At 41.2% G+C, this 20806-nt stretch overlaps 1 protein-coding gene across 1 annotated transcript; it reads right to left on the bottom strand.

Annotated features, from left to right (window-relative positions):
* Positions 1-1157: 1157 nt before the first annotated feature.
* On the bottom strand, positions 1158-20287 carry LOC120571199 (glucocorticoid modulatory element-binding protein 1-like). Its single transcript, XM_039819984.1, is given in 11 exon segments — positions 1158-3377; positions 3380-3865; positions 6874-6996; positions 7821-7958; positions 8093-8218; positions 10099-10247; positions 12916-13019; positions 16814-16929; positions 17394-17446; positions 18498-18690; positions 20171-20287. Coding segments are annotated over 10 exon segments (1785 nt in total). The 5' UTR covers positions 18626-18690; positions 20171-20287; the 3' UTR covers positions 1158-3015.
* Positions 20288-20806: the final 519 nt, after the last annotated feature.

Raw genomic sequence — 20806 nt, 5'->3', positions numbered from 1 at the left:
TAGTTAGCTACAAGTAACGTTAAAGTTTCAATATGTAATATATTTACTGTAATAAATCCCAAAATGACCCCAATGAGTCATCAGATATTAAGGAAGCATGCTAAGTTGAAATACTATCTTTTCATTAACAATGCTAATAACAGTATTTTCTCCTTTTGAAATTTCCGTTATGTGACAGAATTTCTGTTTGTGTTTTGTCCTGTGTGTTGTTATCAACTGCCCAGTTTGACAGCCAGGCCGGGTTGCCAGATCTACCTGTAAAGCGCGCTACAGCTGCAACGTTAAAACAGCCATGAAAGCAGCAAACAAACGAAAAGGATCAATGGAGATTTTTCTGCCCGACCTAAAAAAAATGGATAAATGGTTGATATAGTTAGCTAGAAGTAACAATGGATAAATGGTTGAAATAGTTAGCTAAAAGTAACAATGGACAAATTGTTGATATAGTTAGCTAAAAGTAACATTAATGGATAAATGGTTGATATGGTTAGCTAAAAGTAACGTTAATGGATAATGGTTGATATAGTTAGCTAAAAGTAATGGTAATGGATAAATGGTTGATACATTCAGCTTTAGCTTAGTAGTAGTATGATTGCTGACCAACCTTAATATTGACTTTTCAATTATAACAATATCCACCATAACATAATAAATAGTTTTATACATTTGGAACATACATTAGGAATTGATGAAAGGGGTACATGAGTTCATCTGACAGGGCTGTGGGGGGGACCCAAACCAAAAAGGTTTGAAACCAATGATCTAGGCATCTATTTCAGCCCTTTGGTTTGTGCATGTGCCCGTTTTTGTGCTTGTATAACCAAAATCCTCTTGCCTGTCCCCTCACACACTACAGGCTGTCTGGAAATATTTGGGGCTATAAGAAGAGGGAAACGTAATTACCAGCGAGACCTGGTGCCCTGTCAGCACGGCTCAGCCTCCAGAGAGGCCTGCCCATCACGGACAGCACCCATGACGGTGCAGATTACACTGTATACTGCAATAAGCCTGACACATGGAGGAGTCAGAGATTACAGCAGCAGACTATTTTCCACCGTGTATTAATGCAGCTGTAACACTCATCGCCAGTTTCAGCCCCGTGGTGGAGTGAGCTCACAGCGCTCTCTGGTGGTACAACACTGAAACAACCATTCACATTTGTTTTGTTTTCTGTTTTAATCTGATATTAAAACACATTACAAAGTCAGTATGCAAATACCCTCATTTGTTAAATTAAATTATTGGAAATGCACAAGTCTTTGTTGATGTAAATTACAGCCGGGAGCATAAATTAATCCATGTTGCAACTTAAACATTGAGGCCCGACTCTTCAGTTCGGAAACTAATAAATGACACTAAAATACAGGCATACCAAGTTTGACATTTAGGTATACATATGTTTGTTTTTTATATATATATATATTGACTTAAACAATCAGCCCAGTAGCTCACACTATCTATCATACTGAGAAAAAAAACGTAGATGAACACAGTAAAAAAATGGAGTTTGTGAATGAAAACAGGCAGTAAGAAACCACTGAGAGAATAAGTGCATAAGCGATGCAAATCCAGTGAGAGAAGAAGTTGAGTCTGTTTTCCATTTAACTATGCACATAAAAACCACTCAAATTCTAAAGAAATGTTTGGAGAGCAGGCATTGTTGCGAACATCTTCCTGTAGTCCTGTAAGGACGCCACACAGTGCAAAAAAACATTACAGCTTGGATGCGACACTACGACACAACAGTGCAATTAATCCCAGCCTGAAGTGACAGCAACACTGTTAACTGGTAATACGTCTGATCAACAGCAGAGGGCTGGGACTGGCAGCCTGCTGCTACTGAGTCAGTGTCCATCAGCACCATTAAGACTTTACAGTTGCAGTGCATTCCCTTGTCCTCAGGTTGTTCGTGGAGGCTTGAAGGATGATTCCAGATTATTACAACAGAGGTATTTTTTTTGGTGTCATTTTGGCCATCGTTTCTGTTGGTTTTGATGACTTTGTACTGACTGAGGTTATTGCTGAGATCTGGGGACACAGCGACATCTCTTCAACGAAGCCACATGGGGCAAGAAATGCAAGCAGGCAGACGATCAGACAGCTTGTAAACAGACACAGCTCTACAGATCATTTTTATATCTACAACGTAGTTGTGAACCACTTTTGTGACCTAAATAAAAGGTTAGACATCAGGCTAAGGAAACTGTACAGCTCTTTTAAAAACTTTTTCTCTCCTAAACGTTAGCTAGTTTGTAGCTACAGTAACAGGAGCACAGCATTCACAGATCGAGGGATTAGATCGAGCTAAGTCGGTGTTGATCGACATATTTAAGTTCAAAATCAGTATCCATAGGTTCGCAAAAATAGCCTGAAATGTTAACATTATTCAGCTCTTTTTGCCAAATCAGTTTGTTTCCTCACGGCTCAGTAGCAAAAACGAACCTGGTACGGGTCCGGGGACACTTCAGGTGTGGCTAACCTGATTGTCTGACTACTCAGGTGTCTGGCCCCGTTTGACTTCTGATGAGAAATATTTACAATCTACACGTTCTCATGTCTCAGTGTTTAACTTGGCGAGTACAAAGTTGTCATTACAGCTCGAAATCATAGCCAAAATTACACATATTTAACCGAAGTTGTAATAAACCTAGAATCATACTTTAAATACAAAACAAACAGAAGCATACTGTAGATTCCTTGTTGTGATGTCTTTTTTGTTTCAATGAAAATCAACAAGTTGAGAGGAGCATGTATGTACACACACACACACACACACACACACACACACACACACACACACACACACACACACACACACACACACACACACACACACACACACACACACACACACACACACACACACACACACACAAAAATGGCTACCCCTAGAGCTTGGTCTTAGGCCAAGGCAATTTGTGGATTTGGAAATTCTGTGTATTTACAGTTTCACAAGTCTGTGATGGCTCCGTATGAGTCCATACCTGCTCTGCTGGATAAAATAAGAGGTGCGTTTCATTTGACCGTGTTTTCTTCCTGAGTGTTTTCTTCTATCACCACTATCTGTACCCCTGACAACTGTCCGCTGGCGTCCAGCTGCAGCCCCTGAACCCCCCCAGTCTGTGCCTCCTGCATTTGGCACTGCGTCTCCTCCTCCCCCGCTGCAGCCATCGTCACATCCATCGCGCTCTGGACCATCATGGCGGCCCCGTCTCTGCCCGACTCCTCGCTCAGCTGCAGCTCCATCACCCCCACCGCCTGCTCCATGGGAGCCGGGTTGATCTCGATGACCGTGTGCTCCTGGCCGGCCTCCGCCTCGCTCTGCATCACCTCCTGCTGCACCAGCATGGTGCCGTCCATCACCTGACCCCCCCCCCCCCCCCCCCCGCCGCCTGCTGGCTCAGGTGCAGCAGCTCTATGGGGCTCACCATGGTGCCCAGCTGGCTGGAGTCCTGCATGGTGGTGCCCACCAGTGTGAGGCCTGAGGACGGGTGCAAGGTGATGGTGTCCCCTTTTCCGTCTCCGCCGGTCACCATGTAGCGGGTGAAGAGCTGCGAGCCGGCGGGGAGCAGGGTGACCGTGTTGGAGGACTGGGCCAGGGAGGCGATGGGCAGGCCCGCCATGGTAAACGGCTGGCCCACCGAGGACAGCGAGATGGGGGAGAGCACGGTGAACTGCTGGGGCTGCAGGGCGGCCTGCTGGTTGAGGGACGAGGTCATGAGGGTGGTGGTGGAGGCGGGCCTCTGGAGACGCGGTCGCTTGGTCTGGCGCTTGGTGGGAGTCTTGTTTTTGGCGGGCTGCGGGCAGGACAGCAGAGCTCGCACCTGCTGCTGCTTCCTCTGTTCCTCCAGCTGCACCTCCAGGTCTACACAGAGCACACAACACAGGACTCAAGTTTCTTCTACAAGATTGATATCTGACATCAACATTTATCTAAGATGGTGGGTATACTTAAAAGGAACACACCGACTTATTGGGACTTCGGCTCATTCACCGTATCCCCCAGAGTTAGATAAGTCCATACATACCCTTCTCATCTCCGTGCGTGTCCTAACTATCTGACGCACCCACCGCTAGCCTAGCTTAGCACAGATCCTGGAGGTAACCGGCTCCATCTAGCCTACTGCTCCCAATAAGTGACAAAATAACGCCAATATTTTCCTATTTCCATGTTGTGATTTGTATATTCACAGCGTGTACAAATTACAAGGTCACATGAGACACAGCCATCTTCTCCATATATATTGGGAACTATATTCTCAGAAGATGCTATCTGCTCGCTACTTGGCGAGTGATTAGCGCAACACCTGAAAAGCACCGTTGTTACTCTCTGCTCCTCACCACGGGGCTTCTCAGGTGCTGCAAATCACTCCGCCCAAGTAGCAGAAGTAGCAGTGCTTCGCCTTCTGAGAATATAGTTCCCAGTACGCTGTGACTATACAAATCATAACATTAGCGGGTTTTTTTGTCACTTATTGGGAGCAGTAGGCTAGATGGAGCTGGTTACCTCCAGGATCTGTGCTAAGCTAGGCTAGCGGTGGGTGCGTCAGACAGAGTTACGACACGCACGGAGATGAGAAGGGTATGTATGGACTTATCTAACTCTGGGGGATACGGTGAATAAGACAAAGTCCCAATAAGTCGGAGTGTTCCTTTAAACCAGCAAATGTCAAGTCCGATCTCAAAACATACACAACAGTGACTAAATTAAAATGTCATCTGTCCTTTTTAGTTCGTATTTTCAGTATTTAAACACTGTGGTAACATAACAAACTCACACAAACAGCTGACTACACATCTGAGCACACAGCTACTGGTTTGGGCTTGTTTCCCTTATTTGTATAGTAAAGTCCTGCATCGTCAAATCAGGTAATTTGCCTTTTTAATCAAAGAACCAGATATCCAGATATAACTCTGTTGTTGTTCATCTTTTGTACTGATGATTCAACTGCCAATCCAAGACAATGATGAATGGGATTTTACTTAATATATTAACTCAATAAATAATCAAAAATAACTATTTATAATTCTTTCTGTACTTAAATGTTATCCTCTTTATTTCCTACCTCAGATGTCAACATGACAAACAGTGTGGCATTGTTTCGTCACACCAAGAAAAAAGGACCTAATAGTGAACAGAGTGCTAAGGTATGATGACAAACAACATGTTGGCAACATTTTTAAATGATCTTATCCCTCCTCCTTTCTCCCTGTCTTAAATACACAGTCTCATTCCTCAGGTGTAGGGATACTTGTCAGTGTTGAAGCATAGACTGTAAAAATAGTGGCTGTAGCAGCAGTGACGTCACCCATTGGTTTGTGGACTGCCGTTTTGGCAATTTGGCCGTCGCCATCTGGGTTTTTTAAAACCAGACAAGGCGATGTCAATGGTTGCAATGGTGCTGCGCTAAGCTAAACACGAAAGAGGTTAAGTCGCTGATTTTCAACCCTTCTGAAGCAGGTCATCCAGCGGACATTTACCGGCGGGTAAAGGCGGACCTCCCGGTACTGGCGCCATTCATCTGCACGTACGGCAGTACAGAAAATTGGCAAAGTGTCTAACTAAACTAAGTGCTAGCGCTAGCTATAAAATGTATCTCTGGATTACTGCATTTTGTTGTTGTTATTGTCTAGAGTCATTTAACAATCTGCTGTGACATCATTGTTCACTTTTTTCCCAATAAAAGAATTTGTCTTAATAGACAATGATGATGGTGATGGTGATTATGATGGGTCTACTTGTACAGAAAACACCTTATATGTAGCCTAGAAATCTAGACGCACCCTAGTGGCAGCAAATTTAATTTGCAGCCAGGGGTGGGGTCTAGGAACTCGCCGTTGACTTGTGAGCTGGAAAAACCAAATTCTAATCAGGCCAATCACATCGTGTATAGAGTAGATGGGCGGGCTGATGGCTGCTGCTGCTGGGAACAGCGGTCTTCTGGAAGACTTGGAGTTAAACTTTTCTTTGAGAAAAGAACAAAGGACGGCACTGAAATCATTAAAGGATTTTTTTTTTTTTTTTTTATTTTTTAATTTTTTTGATTGATAAGGATTTTTTTTTTTTTTTTTTTTTTATAATTTTTTTTTTTTTTTGCTATCCTAAAATCCAGAGGGAATTTAAAGAATCCCCACCCCTCGGATTGAGCCCTGTCAATGGTGAGTTCCCAGACCCAATATCTTGATGTGGGTATGGCTTGTCAGGCTACCTAATATATACATAAGCCAGACAACATATCTACCTACCTACAGTAGTTTGGAGAGGTTTGGAGAGGCAGGCAGGAGTACCGGCACAGAAGCTTAGCAGTGTACTGCTGTGGAAGGGGACGACTAACTACTAACGTTTTAAAGCACCAAAAGTATCACAATAACACAAATAAAATAACTAACTGATCGATGCAGAGGTAGACCAGCAACTCCCGTGTTCTGCGAGGTAAAAATGATTGTTTTTGCCAAAGGAGTCTGGTGGCTTTGAGGAGAACATAGACGGATATAACGGCTTCAGTTTCCCTGTTGAAAAGGGCTGCCTGACAGCGAGGGAAAGCGGTGAAAATATTCTAAATATAGCCAACACTTAAACTGATATACAGTAGATATTTTTTTTTGGTGGTCCTTTTTTCAGGTGTCTAAAATGCATTTAGCTGCTGTCCACATGCACAGCAGTACGTTGCTTAGCTTCCGTGTCGGGACTCCCTCCTAGTTCTCCAAACTGGGGGCGTGCCGACGGCCATCTACTGTAGCTAATACACTGACTAATGGATAAGTACCTCATACAGTACAACCCCGCTTTCAAAAATGAAGCCAAACTATCCCTTTTAAGAGAATCCGTGAGGCGGCTTCTGAAGTGACCCCCTGCTTTGGTTCTGTACTCACTGGTGAGCGTGCTGAGGGTGTGCTCCTGGCTGGGATCCATCTGCTGCCTCGTCTTCTCCAGCGTCTTCTTGACCGAGTCCAGCAGGCCGAACACTTGGGCAAGGTTGCTGAGCACCGCCACCTCTACCAGACAGGAATCTGGGATCAGTGCGGCAATCAATCAAAGGGTCACTTGGTCAGTCAGAAAGGAGGAACAAATTCAGCTGTTGTAAACATCATTACATTTCCAGTCAATATCGTTACACAAAACCAACAGTAGCCCTTCTAAAAAAAAAAAAGCTTTCTGGTGTTGGTTTTTTTCCATCCATCGGCAGCTGAATTTGTTCTTTCTTTCCATTTGTTTCTGGTTCATGCACCTTGGAGCGAGCCCTAACTCCCATATAATGGTCTACTTGGATTAGAGCCCGACCGATATATCAGCGGGCCGATATTATCGGCCGATATTAGGCATTTTTCAAACTTTGGGTATCGGCATTTATAATGGCAGATAAAGGAATATTTACAAAATAAAATAAAAATGGACGAAACCCCCTTCAACCATGTTCTGAGTGTTGGCGTTGCATAGTTTGTCCACCAGAGGGCGCTCTACAACGTCCCTGTTGGCAACACTCTTAGATTTGTTTGGTTATTGTGTTTTTGTTCAAAGGACTTTGTTTCATTTCTTTTTGTATTTTTATAAATTTTATTTATCAGAACATTAATATATTTTGATGTTCCTCTGTTCTGTTGTGACAATAAAACAAACAAGTTGATTTTAGTGAGGACTCATAAATAACTAATGTTAGGGAAATCTGTTTATGTTTTGTTACGCTTTTCTGGATTTTTCTTTTTTTAAATATATATCGGGCGATATATCGGAATATCGGTCTTAAAAATCCTTTATCGGTCAGGCTCTAGTTTGGATTATGCTTCCACAGCAGCAAGTGAACTTTAGCGCTGCTCCGTACCTGTGTCCTGTAAGCCAGCTGGCTCCCTGCGCTGCTGCACGCCGTTCAGCAGCTCCAGCAGCTCCGTGCTGATGTTGGTCACCACTTCGCCCAGCAAACCCACATCGGCGATACCCTTCCAGAAGTTCAGCGTGTCCTCTGTGGACAGAACAGACAACACACGCAAGTCTCAGTCGCCGCTGTGCCCCGTGTTTATGTGCGTATGATCTCCAGCTAAAGCTATTGCTGGGCTGAAATGAACCGTCTGCGATGGGATGTGTGCGCTCTGTGACCTGAGATCTCGTGCGATTCCTTTCTGTCCGCAGCCTCCAGCGAGCTTGAAATCCAGTCCATCTTCGCACTCAGAACCTCTGTTCTGTCCTCGCCCGCTGTCCCACCATTACCCAGGACCACCTGAGCTGCAATTCACACAAGAGAGCAGGCATTATGCTAGGAACACAGACCAACAAAAGAACTGTCGTGTGTGCTGGTGTAGAGCTGTAATCGGGCCTTAAAAGTTCGGCGCGGCAAGGCTTGAGCACGACAGAATTCGGCACGAGCCCGACAAGTACATTTTCATTGACAGCTTTTTAAAAGCCCGAACCCGTTTACAGCCCGACATTATTCAAATGTGCACACGCACACAGCTGTTTTGCCCTTTATCAAGAATGAGTCATTTATACATTTTTTAACATAATTTATTTATGACTAACGTAGGCTATAGGCCACTTGGAAGTTGGAACAAAGAAATAAAATAAGTCCTCCAGAGGCCAGCCTCCGTTTCACCTCCTCAACATCCATTTTTGCGCTAATCGAAACGCATCACCTGAGCGCTCATTTAGCCCGCAACCCGGAGCGCAAGCCCGAGCCTGTGTAAAATTATAGAAATTAAGACCGAACCCGACCGGGCAAAGATCTTCAGCTCTACGCTGGTGTGTCCAATATCTGAGAATAAAGCACAGTAATGAAGAACTAAGATCATGTGAATTTGCTTGTTTGGTACATTAAAAACGTGCAGCAAACTTTTGCCAGCTGACTCTACGTTTAGAGTGTCGGAGCATCTCTCATGGTACAGTACAGGCCAAAAGTTTGGACACACCTTCTCATTCAATGCATTTCCTTTATTTCCATGACTACTTACATTTTAGATTCTCACTGAAGGCATCAAAACTATGAATGAACACATATGGAATTATGTACTTAACAAAAAAGTGTGAAATAACTGAAAACATGTCTTATATTTTAGATTCTTCAAAGTAGCCACCCTTTGCTTTTTTGCTAACTCTGCAAACCCTTGGTGTTCTCTCAATGAGCTTCATGAGGTAGTCACCTGAAATGGTTTTCACTTCACAGGTGTGCCTTGTCAGGGTTCATTAGTGGAATTTTTTCCCTTATTAATAAAAAAGCAAAGGGTGGCTACTTTGAAGAATCTAGAATATAAGACATGTTTTCAGTTATTTCACACTTTTTTGTTAAGTACATACTTCCATATGTGTTCATTCATAGATTTGATGCCTTCAGTGAGAATCTACAATGTAAATAGTCATGAAAATAAATAAAAAAAAATGTGTGGGGGGCTGGCTGCTCCCGAAATTTCAAAACCGACCATAATGGCAGCTCGTTTGGAATACGATCTCGTATTTCACGAAAATAGTTCCCCGAAACGTGTTTCTGACAACATTTTAAGCGAGAAATAGGCCGTGCAGCTTCTGAATTTGTCTTTATTTCGGATCGACAACGGGTCAGTTTAAAAGAGTTCCGTCAGCTTTCTGGTAGCGCTGCGGTGACTTTGGAGAAGCGGTGCCTCTCCTCATTTGCATAAAGTTGAATCCAACCAACTTTATGCAAATGAGGAGCGGCCGGCTCGGCTCGCCGCCTCTCCAAAGTCCCTGCAGCGCTACCAGAATGCATGGCACGGCTGCTCCCATAGAGATGAATGGGAAGCGGGGAAATGACGCTGACAATGGACACATTACACACTATTACGGGGCATTCAGACCCAAAACATTTGCGGCAGGGGGAGTGTCAATGAAACTGTAAGTATGAACCTACTGCACTTCTGTCTACACATCCAGTTTTGCTTGCGTATAGTCTTTCTAATTACTTATTTTCAGTCTTATACTTTTTTTTTCTTATACTAGTTTTACGACAAACATAGTTATCTTTTTTTTTTATATATTTGACTCTTGCCATTCGGTACCATACATCTGCAAAAAAACATTTAGTTTTGTTACTCATAAAATATGGCATAATCTGACACAAAATTCATAAAGCCAAAACGACTTTGGTGTGTTCTCACCTTGAGAGGATGTGGGCGTGGTCAGCCCGGAGCCGTCCGGAGGGAAACGCGTGTTGTTGATCAACAGGTCGAACTTGGTGCTGCGACATGTGTTGGTGCACAGTGTGCTGTGCTGGTAGAAGTCAAGCTGACCCGAATCCATCATTTTTCTAGGAGAGCAGAAATCAAACTTAAAGTTGTAACGTTTTGATTGGCCACCACTGATTCCATCAGTAACACATCTGCATGCTTTATAAAATCAGGCCCAAACTGAATCTGCGAATTTTGTTTTACAGTTTTCAATGGTGATCCAGGATAAAAAAAACAAAACCTGCTGAAGTTCTGCGGATTTCTGCGTCCACAGATTTGGTGTGGCCCCAGTTTTTAATCAACCAACATGGGTGACTACGAGAAGTGCAACAACTGACTCTTGTGCCATACAAACGTAGGAATATTCAGAGGAGAGAAAAAGGAACGCAAAAATAATACAAGCATCCCACAACGCAAGCAGTGCAGTATATTTCTAAATGAAAGAATTATTTGTAAAGCTGCACGGATAACATATTTCTGTAAAAAATAAAAATAAAAAGAGAAACATCTTATCACCATGAACCTAAACAAGTAAGTCAAGTTTATTTATATAGCACTTATCACAGACAGAGTCACAAAGTGCTTCACAGGCCAAATACATGAATACATCAACCCTTGTGTTGTCCTCCCGGGTCAAAATGAACACTCTTTTAGATACTGACATTTTGCTTGCTTGTTTCAACGTTTTTGGCACTATTCTTTTTTCAACTACCACCAGTATCTTCACCACTACAACCAACTCATTTACACTAGTTTTACACTTTATTAATGGTCAATAAACATCATTTATATGAAAGTATACCTAATTTTTGTGTAAGAAAAAAGCAGAAATGAGGAATGATTTGGACTAATGGTTAGGATCAGAGGAATAAAGGTAATGGATAATCACAGATATGTCAAAGTTTAGTCAGGATAATGCTATGAAATTGAATACAACACCCACAATTCAAGGAAAGTAGAGATCTGATCCTTAATTTCACTGGTGAAGAGCGTTGTATGGAACCATCCGTGTTATTTCGGGGCAATTTGGTTGAAAGAAACCCAAATTTCTGATAGAAATTTTGAAAATGGGTCAAATTTGACCCGAGGAAAACAGGAGGGTGAAAACCCATTGTGGTTGTTTTGTCTGAAAATGTCATATCTGTGTGTTTCATGTTTTGTGTGGAGCCCAGGAAGAGTAGCTGATGTTCTGCATCAGCTAACGGGGATCCTAATAAAACCAAATCAAATCATCGATACCCAATAAAAAAATATATATATATATTTTTTAATGTTATTTTATGTCTACTGCAATCACATGATAGATACTTTATTGATCCCCAAGGGGAAATTCAAGGTCCCAGTAGCTTAAAGACATCACACACACAACATACACATAAAATAAAAAATAAACAAATCCACATGAGTAATATGGACAATAAAAGATAATAAATAAACTAAATAAAATTATAATCGATTTCAGCTCCTTACGATCACAAAAAAAAATGTAATTGAGAAAAACAATTATTTTGCACAGTACGTTTCAAGTGAAGCCTTATTTTGTCATGTGTTCAGAATGGAAGAAAACAATTCCAAGGGGAAAAATTTTAAAGGGAAATGTCACAGTTCAAGGTATTCTCACTGTTGATTTGTTTCACTACTTTTTAAGTTCAATGAATGCAACATCTTTCCACAAGTCAATGAGTCATTGTGTTAAATAATCGCTATTTCAATATTGACCAAAACAAGTGTGATTATGATTTTTTTCAATAATTGAACGCCCGACTAAAAAGCTGCGTCTGTAGCTGCTTTTAAAAAACATCAACAGAGGCCGCCGAAACAAGCAGCAGCAACAGAGAAAGGAGTCTCATCTCGCACGGAGATTCGCCTAATTAATAAGATACATTTTTCCCCCCAGAATACTCCATATGCATTAGACAGTGAATCAAAGAAACACAGGAGGTTTGGTGAAAAGCCCAGAGTCATTACAGCTCAGCAGTTCTGGAATGATGTCTGCTTAGTTCACTCGTATAAAGCTACACACAATATTTGATCTTGTCATCGTTTTGGATATTCATTCATGTTGGATGAGTCACATCATCTCTGCTCGCAGAACATATGCAAGAGTTTGCATGAAGACTGTGATGAATTATAATGTTGTGTAGTGCAAGCAACCAGATTAACCCTCAACTCAGTTAACCCTCAGGTCAAATTTCACCCTTTTTCAAAAAGCTTCTATATCAGAAATTTGGGGTTTTCTTTCAACCAAATTGTCAAACAAAAAAAACATGGATGGTTCCCTACAATGCTCTTCACAAGTAAAATAAATGATCAGTTCACTACTTTCAATGAATTTGTTGTTGTTTTTTCAATTTTATAGCATTTGGAAGAAAAAAAAGCGATAAAAGAATGTTGAAAAAAGTGACAAAAATGTTGGAAAAAGATTCAAAAAAGTGAAAAAAGAAAGAAAAAAACGTCAAAAAGCACAGGTAAAAAAATTGACAAAAACTTTGGAAATAGTGACAAAAAAGAAATTTGAAAAAAGTGACAAAAATGTCAGGAAAAGCTTCAAAAACAGAGAAAAGTGACACAAACGACGAACAAAAGTGACAAAATCGACTAAAGAAGTGACAAAAACATCAGGAAAAGCGACAAAAGTGTCGAAAAAGGTGACCAAAAGTTAGATTTTAAACGTTTCCTTGTAGACAACACAAGGGTTAATTGAAATATAGCCTTTGGGCTCACTAAACCAAATAGAAGTCCCCTCACCTTAGCATGACTCCACCCATCCGGATGGCTCTCTTCCAGTCTTTCAGAGTGGCTTTCCCAGACATGTGCACAAACTGCTTGGGGCTGATCAGCTGGTCTTCATACTAGTGGAGAGAGAGTATTAGTTAGGAAACCACATAGCGTTTCCTCAGCTACGATTTTGAATTTGAGTCAATGATGTTATTATTGAGTGTTTTATTAATTTCAAAGCCACTTATCGCTTTGTGCGGTTCCTGTGAAGCACTTTGTGTTACATTTTATATGTATGAAAAGTGTTAAAAAAAATACAAATAAAGTCGGATTGATTGATTGATTGATTGATTGCTTTGCCTGAGTAAAGTAACAGGCATGCTTTGGCTTTTTTTTTGAAACTCGCACATCCAAAAATTCTTCTGTGCAGGTGCGTTGGAAAATATCAACTTGGAACGGGGAAACAAAAAAAAAAACACACACACACTCTGCTCTTGCTATAGCATCACCGTTTATTCACAGAAAACTAACGTTGCGGGTCCCTCCGGAGAAACGGTTCTTTTTTTTCTGTAGATAAATGGTGATGCTATAAGCAAGAGCAGAATGCATTTTTATGCTTTGGCACTTTAAAATCACGGCAGTATCGGTTTTCTTACCATGCTGAGGGGATTTTACGTTGTGTCGAAATGTGCACTACATACAGTATTATGGGCTGTGGGAGTCGGTCAAGTGTTGGGCAGCAGTGAGTCATGGCCGATGATAAAGTAAATCTATCCTCGTGTTTGAAGTGGATACCATATAAAATGCAAAAATGCCACAAAACAAAATCTTAAAAAAACCAAGTGCTTTTAGTGACTATACCGTCATAACCAACATGCTTATATTTGTCATAAAAATAAATTCTCTTAATAAGGAAACTACTGCATGTATGCAATTGTGACACCGCCTACAATTTACTGTTGGTACTAGCAGATACCGAGACCAGAAAAACTTGAAAGAAAAAGGTATGGTAAAAATCTGGTTTTAGCTGCTTGTTACAGGTTCAGCTTGACAAGCTATAATTTTATAATAGTAACTTGTTAAATTCAACTCATTCATAACACTTTGTTTGAAAAGACTAACAAGACCATCCGCAAAAACTTTAAGCATAAAAAGAGAACATTCATCCTATTTCATTGTCCAGAACATTCAATTATGTAAGCACATGGCCACTTGTAGTTGTAATCAGCATCATGCTATTTGAAGAAATAAACAGGTGGTTCAATGTGGTTATTCTGGGACCAGAAGTAGAACATGTTTCTGTCCTATTGAATGACCTAGTTGCCATTTAGCTATGTACAGTAGGGCTGGGTACTGAATCCAATACTTTTTAGGCACCGAATTGCCTCTAAAACAGGGGTGTCAAACTCAACTTCATTAAGGGCCACACTGGAGAATGAAAAGAACATCAAGGGCCAGACAGTTCGACACGCTTTCATTTAAGAGAAAAAATCAAATATTTTGACTGTATTATTGCATGTCTCATAAAGCTTTCTCACTTACAGTTTGGTCCACATAAAGCCCCCAAAAAAGTCAGCAAAAAAGTTCCTTAGCCATCATAGAAAAAAGCAAAAAAAAAAAAGAAACCCATGGGAAAAAGTGCCAAAAACGTTGAAAAAAAAGCGCCTACAGCATTGGAAAAGGCGATAACAACTAGGTGGGCCAAAATGTATTGTGAACCTAAATTGATATGCGGGCCGGATCAAAATCTGCGAGGTGCCGGGTTTGGGCCTCGGACCTTATGTTTGACACATGTGCTCTAAAGTATCGAGTGTCGAAAAATGCCTCGTCATTCAATACACAATTTAAATACCTAAGGAGTAAATCTCACCAGCGTCAGTGAGCCAATAAGCATGCAGCATTCTTCTACCAAGATCTAATAATGTTTGCATGTCTCTACAACGTGTAACGTTTTATAAAATTGGCATTAGGAACCGGTATTTAAGTCACGGTCACGTTATCGATACCGGTATCGAAACATTTTGAACGATACCCAGCCCTAATGTACAGTAATGTCTTTTTCACCATTCAATATTAGTCTATTATCTTATATAGTAGCATATGGATGAGCATTTGAAGACCAATAGTGAAACCCTGCTGCAGTTGCTGTTTTGCTTCAATGTAGACTTAAAGGGATAGTTCACCCCAAAATCAAATAATCTGTTAGTGCTATTTATCAATCTAGATTGCTTTGGTGTGAGTTGCCCAGTGGTGGAGATATTGGCCACAGAGATGTCTGCCTTATCTCCAATATAATGGAACTAAATGGTACTCAGCTTGTAATGTTTAAAACGCCAAAAAATACACAAATTCATCCATGACACAGCTCAGGTTAGCTTGAGTAACCGGGTCATGATTTCAGGAAAAAGACATTGCTGTTGAGTTTTTTCAAATGTATGCTTTTTTTGCCCATTGAGCATCACAAACCAAGTTTAATCTCCAACATTGGGCAATTCACACCAAAACTATCTAGATTGATAAATACCACTACAGGTAAGAGGAACAATAGAGAGCCGAAGTCCCGCCCTTCTACTTCCGGTGCATGGGACCTTAATTCGGAAAAAATATGAACGAGAGTCAACGGAGAGATAATAATTATTTTTTGATCCCGTTTGAATTGAGCCATGGATTACAAATATGATGTTCGTCAATTTAAAACATTATTTTTCAACCTAAGAAAGTCTCAGTTCATTGTTAAACTGTTGAAGTATAAGGGTCGTTACAGAGTCAACGCATCGGTACGCATACGCGTCCGCAAGGCTACGCATCGCTACGCTTCGGCGGCCATTATGCGTCGATGCGTAGCCAAATGTGTCGTCCCAGCTTTTGATACGCGACGCGCCGATGTGCACAATACTATGCGTTGTCGGTGGGGGCAACACTGCACGTATTGTACATTAAAAAAATATTGAATCAACATATCTGTGCAATTTCATCAAACATAGGACTACTGAGTCACATTTTTCGGTATGTATCAACGTTGTGTGTTGTGTATGTTGTGTGCCCTCCTCAAGAGGAGAGAGAGAGACCCAAATGTATCTTTATATTTTTAAAACCTGCTAAACCATGTTTAAGCGACCTTTTATCAATGTATTGGTCAGTGCTGCCCAATCGTAGCACACTGTACTGGTGGGGAAACACGCCAGCATCTTAAAAAAAAAAGAACTCAGCCAGCCAGCTGCTCCCTGACAAGAGCCACTCTCCGGGAGGGTCTGGCTCTGCCGACCGAACGCCGTGGAGCACTCTGCTACCCCCTGTTGCGTGGGCGGTGTATTGCATTTCACGCATCGTCCGTGACGCTTGCGTCTACTTGCGCCCACTGTTTAGACTATGAAAGGGAGCGCGTCGCTCGCGTTGCTTGTTCGCGTTGCTCGCGTTGACTCTGTAACGGCCCTAAGACTGTGAAAATCCGTAATTAGAAAGACAATCACACTACAATGTCACATGGATGACGTCTCGCTGAAGCTACGATGTCTGTGTGTATCGTACCGGGGATGTAACGTTACTCTAATGAGCAGAGGATCTCGCTTGTTCTTTTGCTTATCTGCTGAAAATACTTCACTGGATAAAACACATCAGGTAAGATAATGTTACATGTGTTGTGGAACAGAGCTAAGCTAGCTAGCTAGCGAGCAAGTCGAGCATCGAGCTAGGTGGCGTGAATTGTAAGTGGTCATATGACAAACCTACGGCTAACTGAGACTTTCTTTGGTTGAAAAATTATCTTTTAAATTGATGAACATAATATTTGTAATCCATGGCTCAATTCAAACGGGATCAAAAAATAATTTGCCTCTCCCCGTTCACTACTGTTCATATTTTTTCCGAGTTAAGTTAAGTTCCGAGTGTTTTTTTTAAACGGTCTTTAAAAACCATGATGAATACCAACCTTTACACACTTTACATTGATTCCTGGGCATACAAATTTCTTCACTAGCAACACAGCTTTACTCTCGCCACATGTTATGGGACAGCCAATTTCAACGTCCTCTCCATCAGTTTGATCTAAAAGATTAAAAAGATACACACATTTACACATGAGAACGCCGGAGGAAAACATGTTTTTGTAATGTAGAGCTGCGAAGATTATTGGTTAATTGAGATATATATATATATATATATATATAAAAAATCATTTCAATCCTTTATTATGAAAGAAATTCTCTGATTGCAGCTTCTTAAATGTTAATATTTTCTAGCTTCTTTACTCCTCTGTGACAGTAAACTGAATATCTTTAAGTTGTGGACAAAACAAGACATTTGAGGACGTCATCTTGGGCTTTGGGAAATGTTGATCGACATTTTTCAGACCAAACAAGTGATGCATTAATCGAGAAAATAATCAACAGATAAATCGACAATGAAAATAATCGTTAGCTGCGGCCCTATTGTAATGTGCAAAGTGTAAGCATCGCTAAAACGTTGTTTTTAGTTTAAGTTGTCCAAATATTATTCTGACAATCTCTTACCTGGATGTGCTTCAACAGTCATGACAGCTGCATCGGTTTCAGCAGATTCATCTCTGTAAAGAAAGCAGTTGGCATTTTATCACATTTCTTCTTGGTAGTATGGATTATTATCTATCTTGTATCAAAGTATCTACTTAGGCGAAGCACTCTCTGTCCCAATGTAATCAATGGTGGCTGATCATCTAGCATCCCTGTGGCTGTCTCGGTTTCTTTACATTGTCTTGAAGTGAAATTAACTGTAATTTCAGTCTCAGTTAGGGTACACCTTGTCTCTTGCCAGACCTTCCTCCACAGTGCTGTGGAGGAAGGTCTGGCTAGTCCACACAGCTTTCTGGGATGGGACAAAAACGTGCTCTGGTTTATTGGCATTTCTTTAAACCAATCACAATCGTCACAATCGGCTAAGCACCGGATGGAGCAGCGGTGTCTCTGCAAAATAGCCCCGGAAAGGAACTTGTTTTGGTGGAACATGTGAATGTTCAAAAGTAGTTTTAGTTGTGCAACAGAAAACTCAGATTGGACAGATAGTCTATCTAGCTGTCTGGATCTCTTAATACATCCTTGGGATTTACCCTGCAGAGATCTGAGGAGCAGTTAACTATGTCTGCTTGACAATCCCATTTTGCAGCAATAAAATTGAAGTGAGATGAAAAAACTGAGACTTTTATCTTTTTAGATAAAACAGAAGTTGACAAAGTTTCCTCTTGGGGGACACAATTTGAAATTAGGAAATATGTTTAAAATAAAAAAAGACGATGTTGTGCACATCCATGTAGTTGTTGGTGCAGGACAAAAAAGTAAATGTTCAAATAAGGTAAAGTATTTCACTTTCACTGTCTTACAATACACCTGAGGGAGGCCAAATTTATTATTAGTATTGTGATGATATTGTATCGTAAGGCCTCTGGTGATTCCCACCCCTACAGTTAACTATAGTCCTCATAAATCCACCAGTGTTTAAAATGCCAACACAAAGAAAGTGGAAGGTGAGGGACATCCGGCCGAAATAAGGGAAATCTGGCGGAATTTCCGTCAGCACCTCAACAATCCCAGAAATGCAACATCGTCGATATAGACTAGGGTACACCTGCCTAGGGTACATACCCAGTGGGGATCGGCTGGAGCTGGAGGATGACCTGAGTCTTGTTCGGGTCATCTGGGTCTCCTTCATTGTCACTCTTCACCATCACCACCTCCGCCATGGACACCGTGACCTCGTCGGTGGTCGCCATCACACTCAGAGTAGTCTACAGAGGGGGGCTGCTTTCATACGACAGTTATCAAGGAGTTTGTTCATCTGAAAAAGAATTAATACATAAAAAAATATACCATGAAAGATGATATGAAGCCCATATATGTCTCAGGTTCTTGTGTGACGGTAGGCACAAGTTGCACCAGGAACTAGCTGGATTTCAGAACCCCAAATCTAGTTTTAATAGCCTAGCATTAGGCTAGCTGGTTAACTTTAGCTAGCTAGTTAACTTTACGTTAGCTAAGGTTAGGCAAAGTTCTAGTTAACTGACCTTTTTAACCCAAGTGTATACTATAGTTAACGTTACATGTAGCTAAGCATGTAACGTTAAGGGCAGGTGAAATAAAACGTAATACAATCTTCTGTAAGAGCTGTTAGCTAGATTTCGCTTTCCCCAACATGAAGAAAACCATAAACCAAACTTCATTTAGAAATGTGTCACTTTAATGTTAACGTTCTGAGAAACAGTAGTTAGCAACCACTTGTAGAACATGGTCAATATGTTAACATTGACGAATTAATCAATTTCAATCGAATATAAGCTTAATGTTTTATCCACTAATTACTAACCAACCATTGAGCTAACGGTACTTGTTTCAATAACATTTTGTATTTCAGAAATGGTTCGACCCAAAATTCGCGCCTGTGGCCACTTCACAGACAGACAATATGGGTAACGTTAACGTTATTATAATAACATAAACTGTACAGTTTTTATTATTATTAAACAAACTGCTTTGTGGTGTGCTAATGTTGCATTAATCACAAGACCATATCGGCAGGTAAATTATCATAAACCGTGCTTTGTTTAGTTATCAATGCATATTGTCAATGCAGTCACACTTTTTTAAACTGTCTGATTTTTGAGCAAAATGTAACGGTAACGCTAGTGTGTGGTTTCCCCTCGCACATTGGGGAATAGAAACCGCAGTTTGTAGCATTTAGGAAGATGCTAACTGACGTGGGCTTAGCAGACCATTCACAGTTATACTTGAGCTAAATCCATCCGTTTGGCTGCAGATAAAAGACTCCTACTACGTCCCAAAGTTAAGTGGGTTATCACGACCGCCGTGGGCAGCTGAGTGGTTTTCGCTGTTGAGATCCACACACCCTCTCAGACTAGGCTCGGCGGTAGCCATTATGGCTAACGCAAGGGCGTAACTTAATATGTGGTAATCTGGACAATATATTGTGTACTTTACTGTCCGAGGCGGGTAAAGCTGTGCATTTACAGTGTGACGGTTACGTGCCGCTTGTCTCTGAACCGTACGTCCCTTCGTAACTCTGCATTTTAACTCTCCGCTCCCCCTCAAAATGACGTCTCCCTGTGCGGCGGCACGTACAGCAAACAACGGCACGGCGGCGGCGTTGCCCCTCCATTCTGTACGAGCCTGGCTGGCTGAACCCCATCCGAAATGTACCCGAAATACCCGGCTAAAACTACCGCTAGTGTCGTAAGATCGGCTGATATTTTACAGCCAAGTATATTTTAAATCACGTAGTAAAAAAAATAGCTTGTCCTTACCGTTTTATGGAGAGAAACGCAGCCCTAGATTGAAGAGAGCTGCGGCGCATGCGCACTTCGCTGCTATGGCTTGACTTCCTGCTGAATAGCGCTCGCCTTGTTTATCACGCTCTTGTAAACCCTGTCAAAATTCAACCGCAACTCCCTTTACTGACTGTGACTAAAGTGACTTTATTATATGTGAGAGAGTGAAGAGTATTTCATATTTGGTGACACCTTCTGTTCGTATATGCTTTATTTACTAAGATATATCTCGCACGTTGTGTCTGATCTGCTTGTATCCGTGTCAGTGTTATCTATCGTTGGTGAAATATTGGCATTGTAATGTAGTGTTTGAATACATCGTATGACATTTTGAATACTGAAGCATAGAGCAGAGTGGTTATAGCTTCAATGTTCCGAAAATTAAACCTTTGGCGAGGTGCAACATTTAGGGTGCCCGTATAAATGTGAATTATTGGTGTTTATTTTCAACAAAGCTCGGTGGTCGTAACTGCTGAACATGGTAAGAATTAATTTAGCTTGTTTAGGAAGTTAACGCTACAGGTAAATATATATTCTAAATAGCTCAAATAAAAAGTATTTCCATGTGCAAAGGCTTACATTACATAAGATGTTCTACTACAACACTAACGT

This window comes from Perca fluviatilis, chromosome 13, assembly GCF_010015445.1.
Source record: "Perca fluviatilis chromosome 13, GENO_Pfluv_1.0, whole genome shotgun sequence".
Taxonomy (NCBI): Eukaryota; Metazoa; Chordata; class Actinopteri; order Perciformes; family Percidae; genus Perca; species Perca fluviatilis.
The sequence above is the reverse complement of the archived record's forward strand: the minus strand, read 5'-3'. Positions and strand labels throughout refer to the sequence as shown.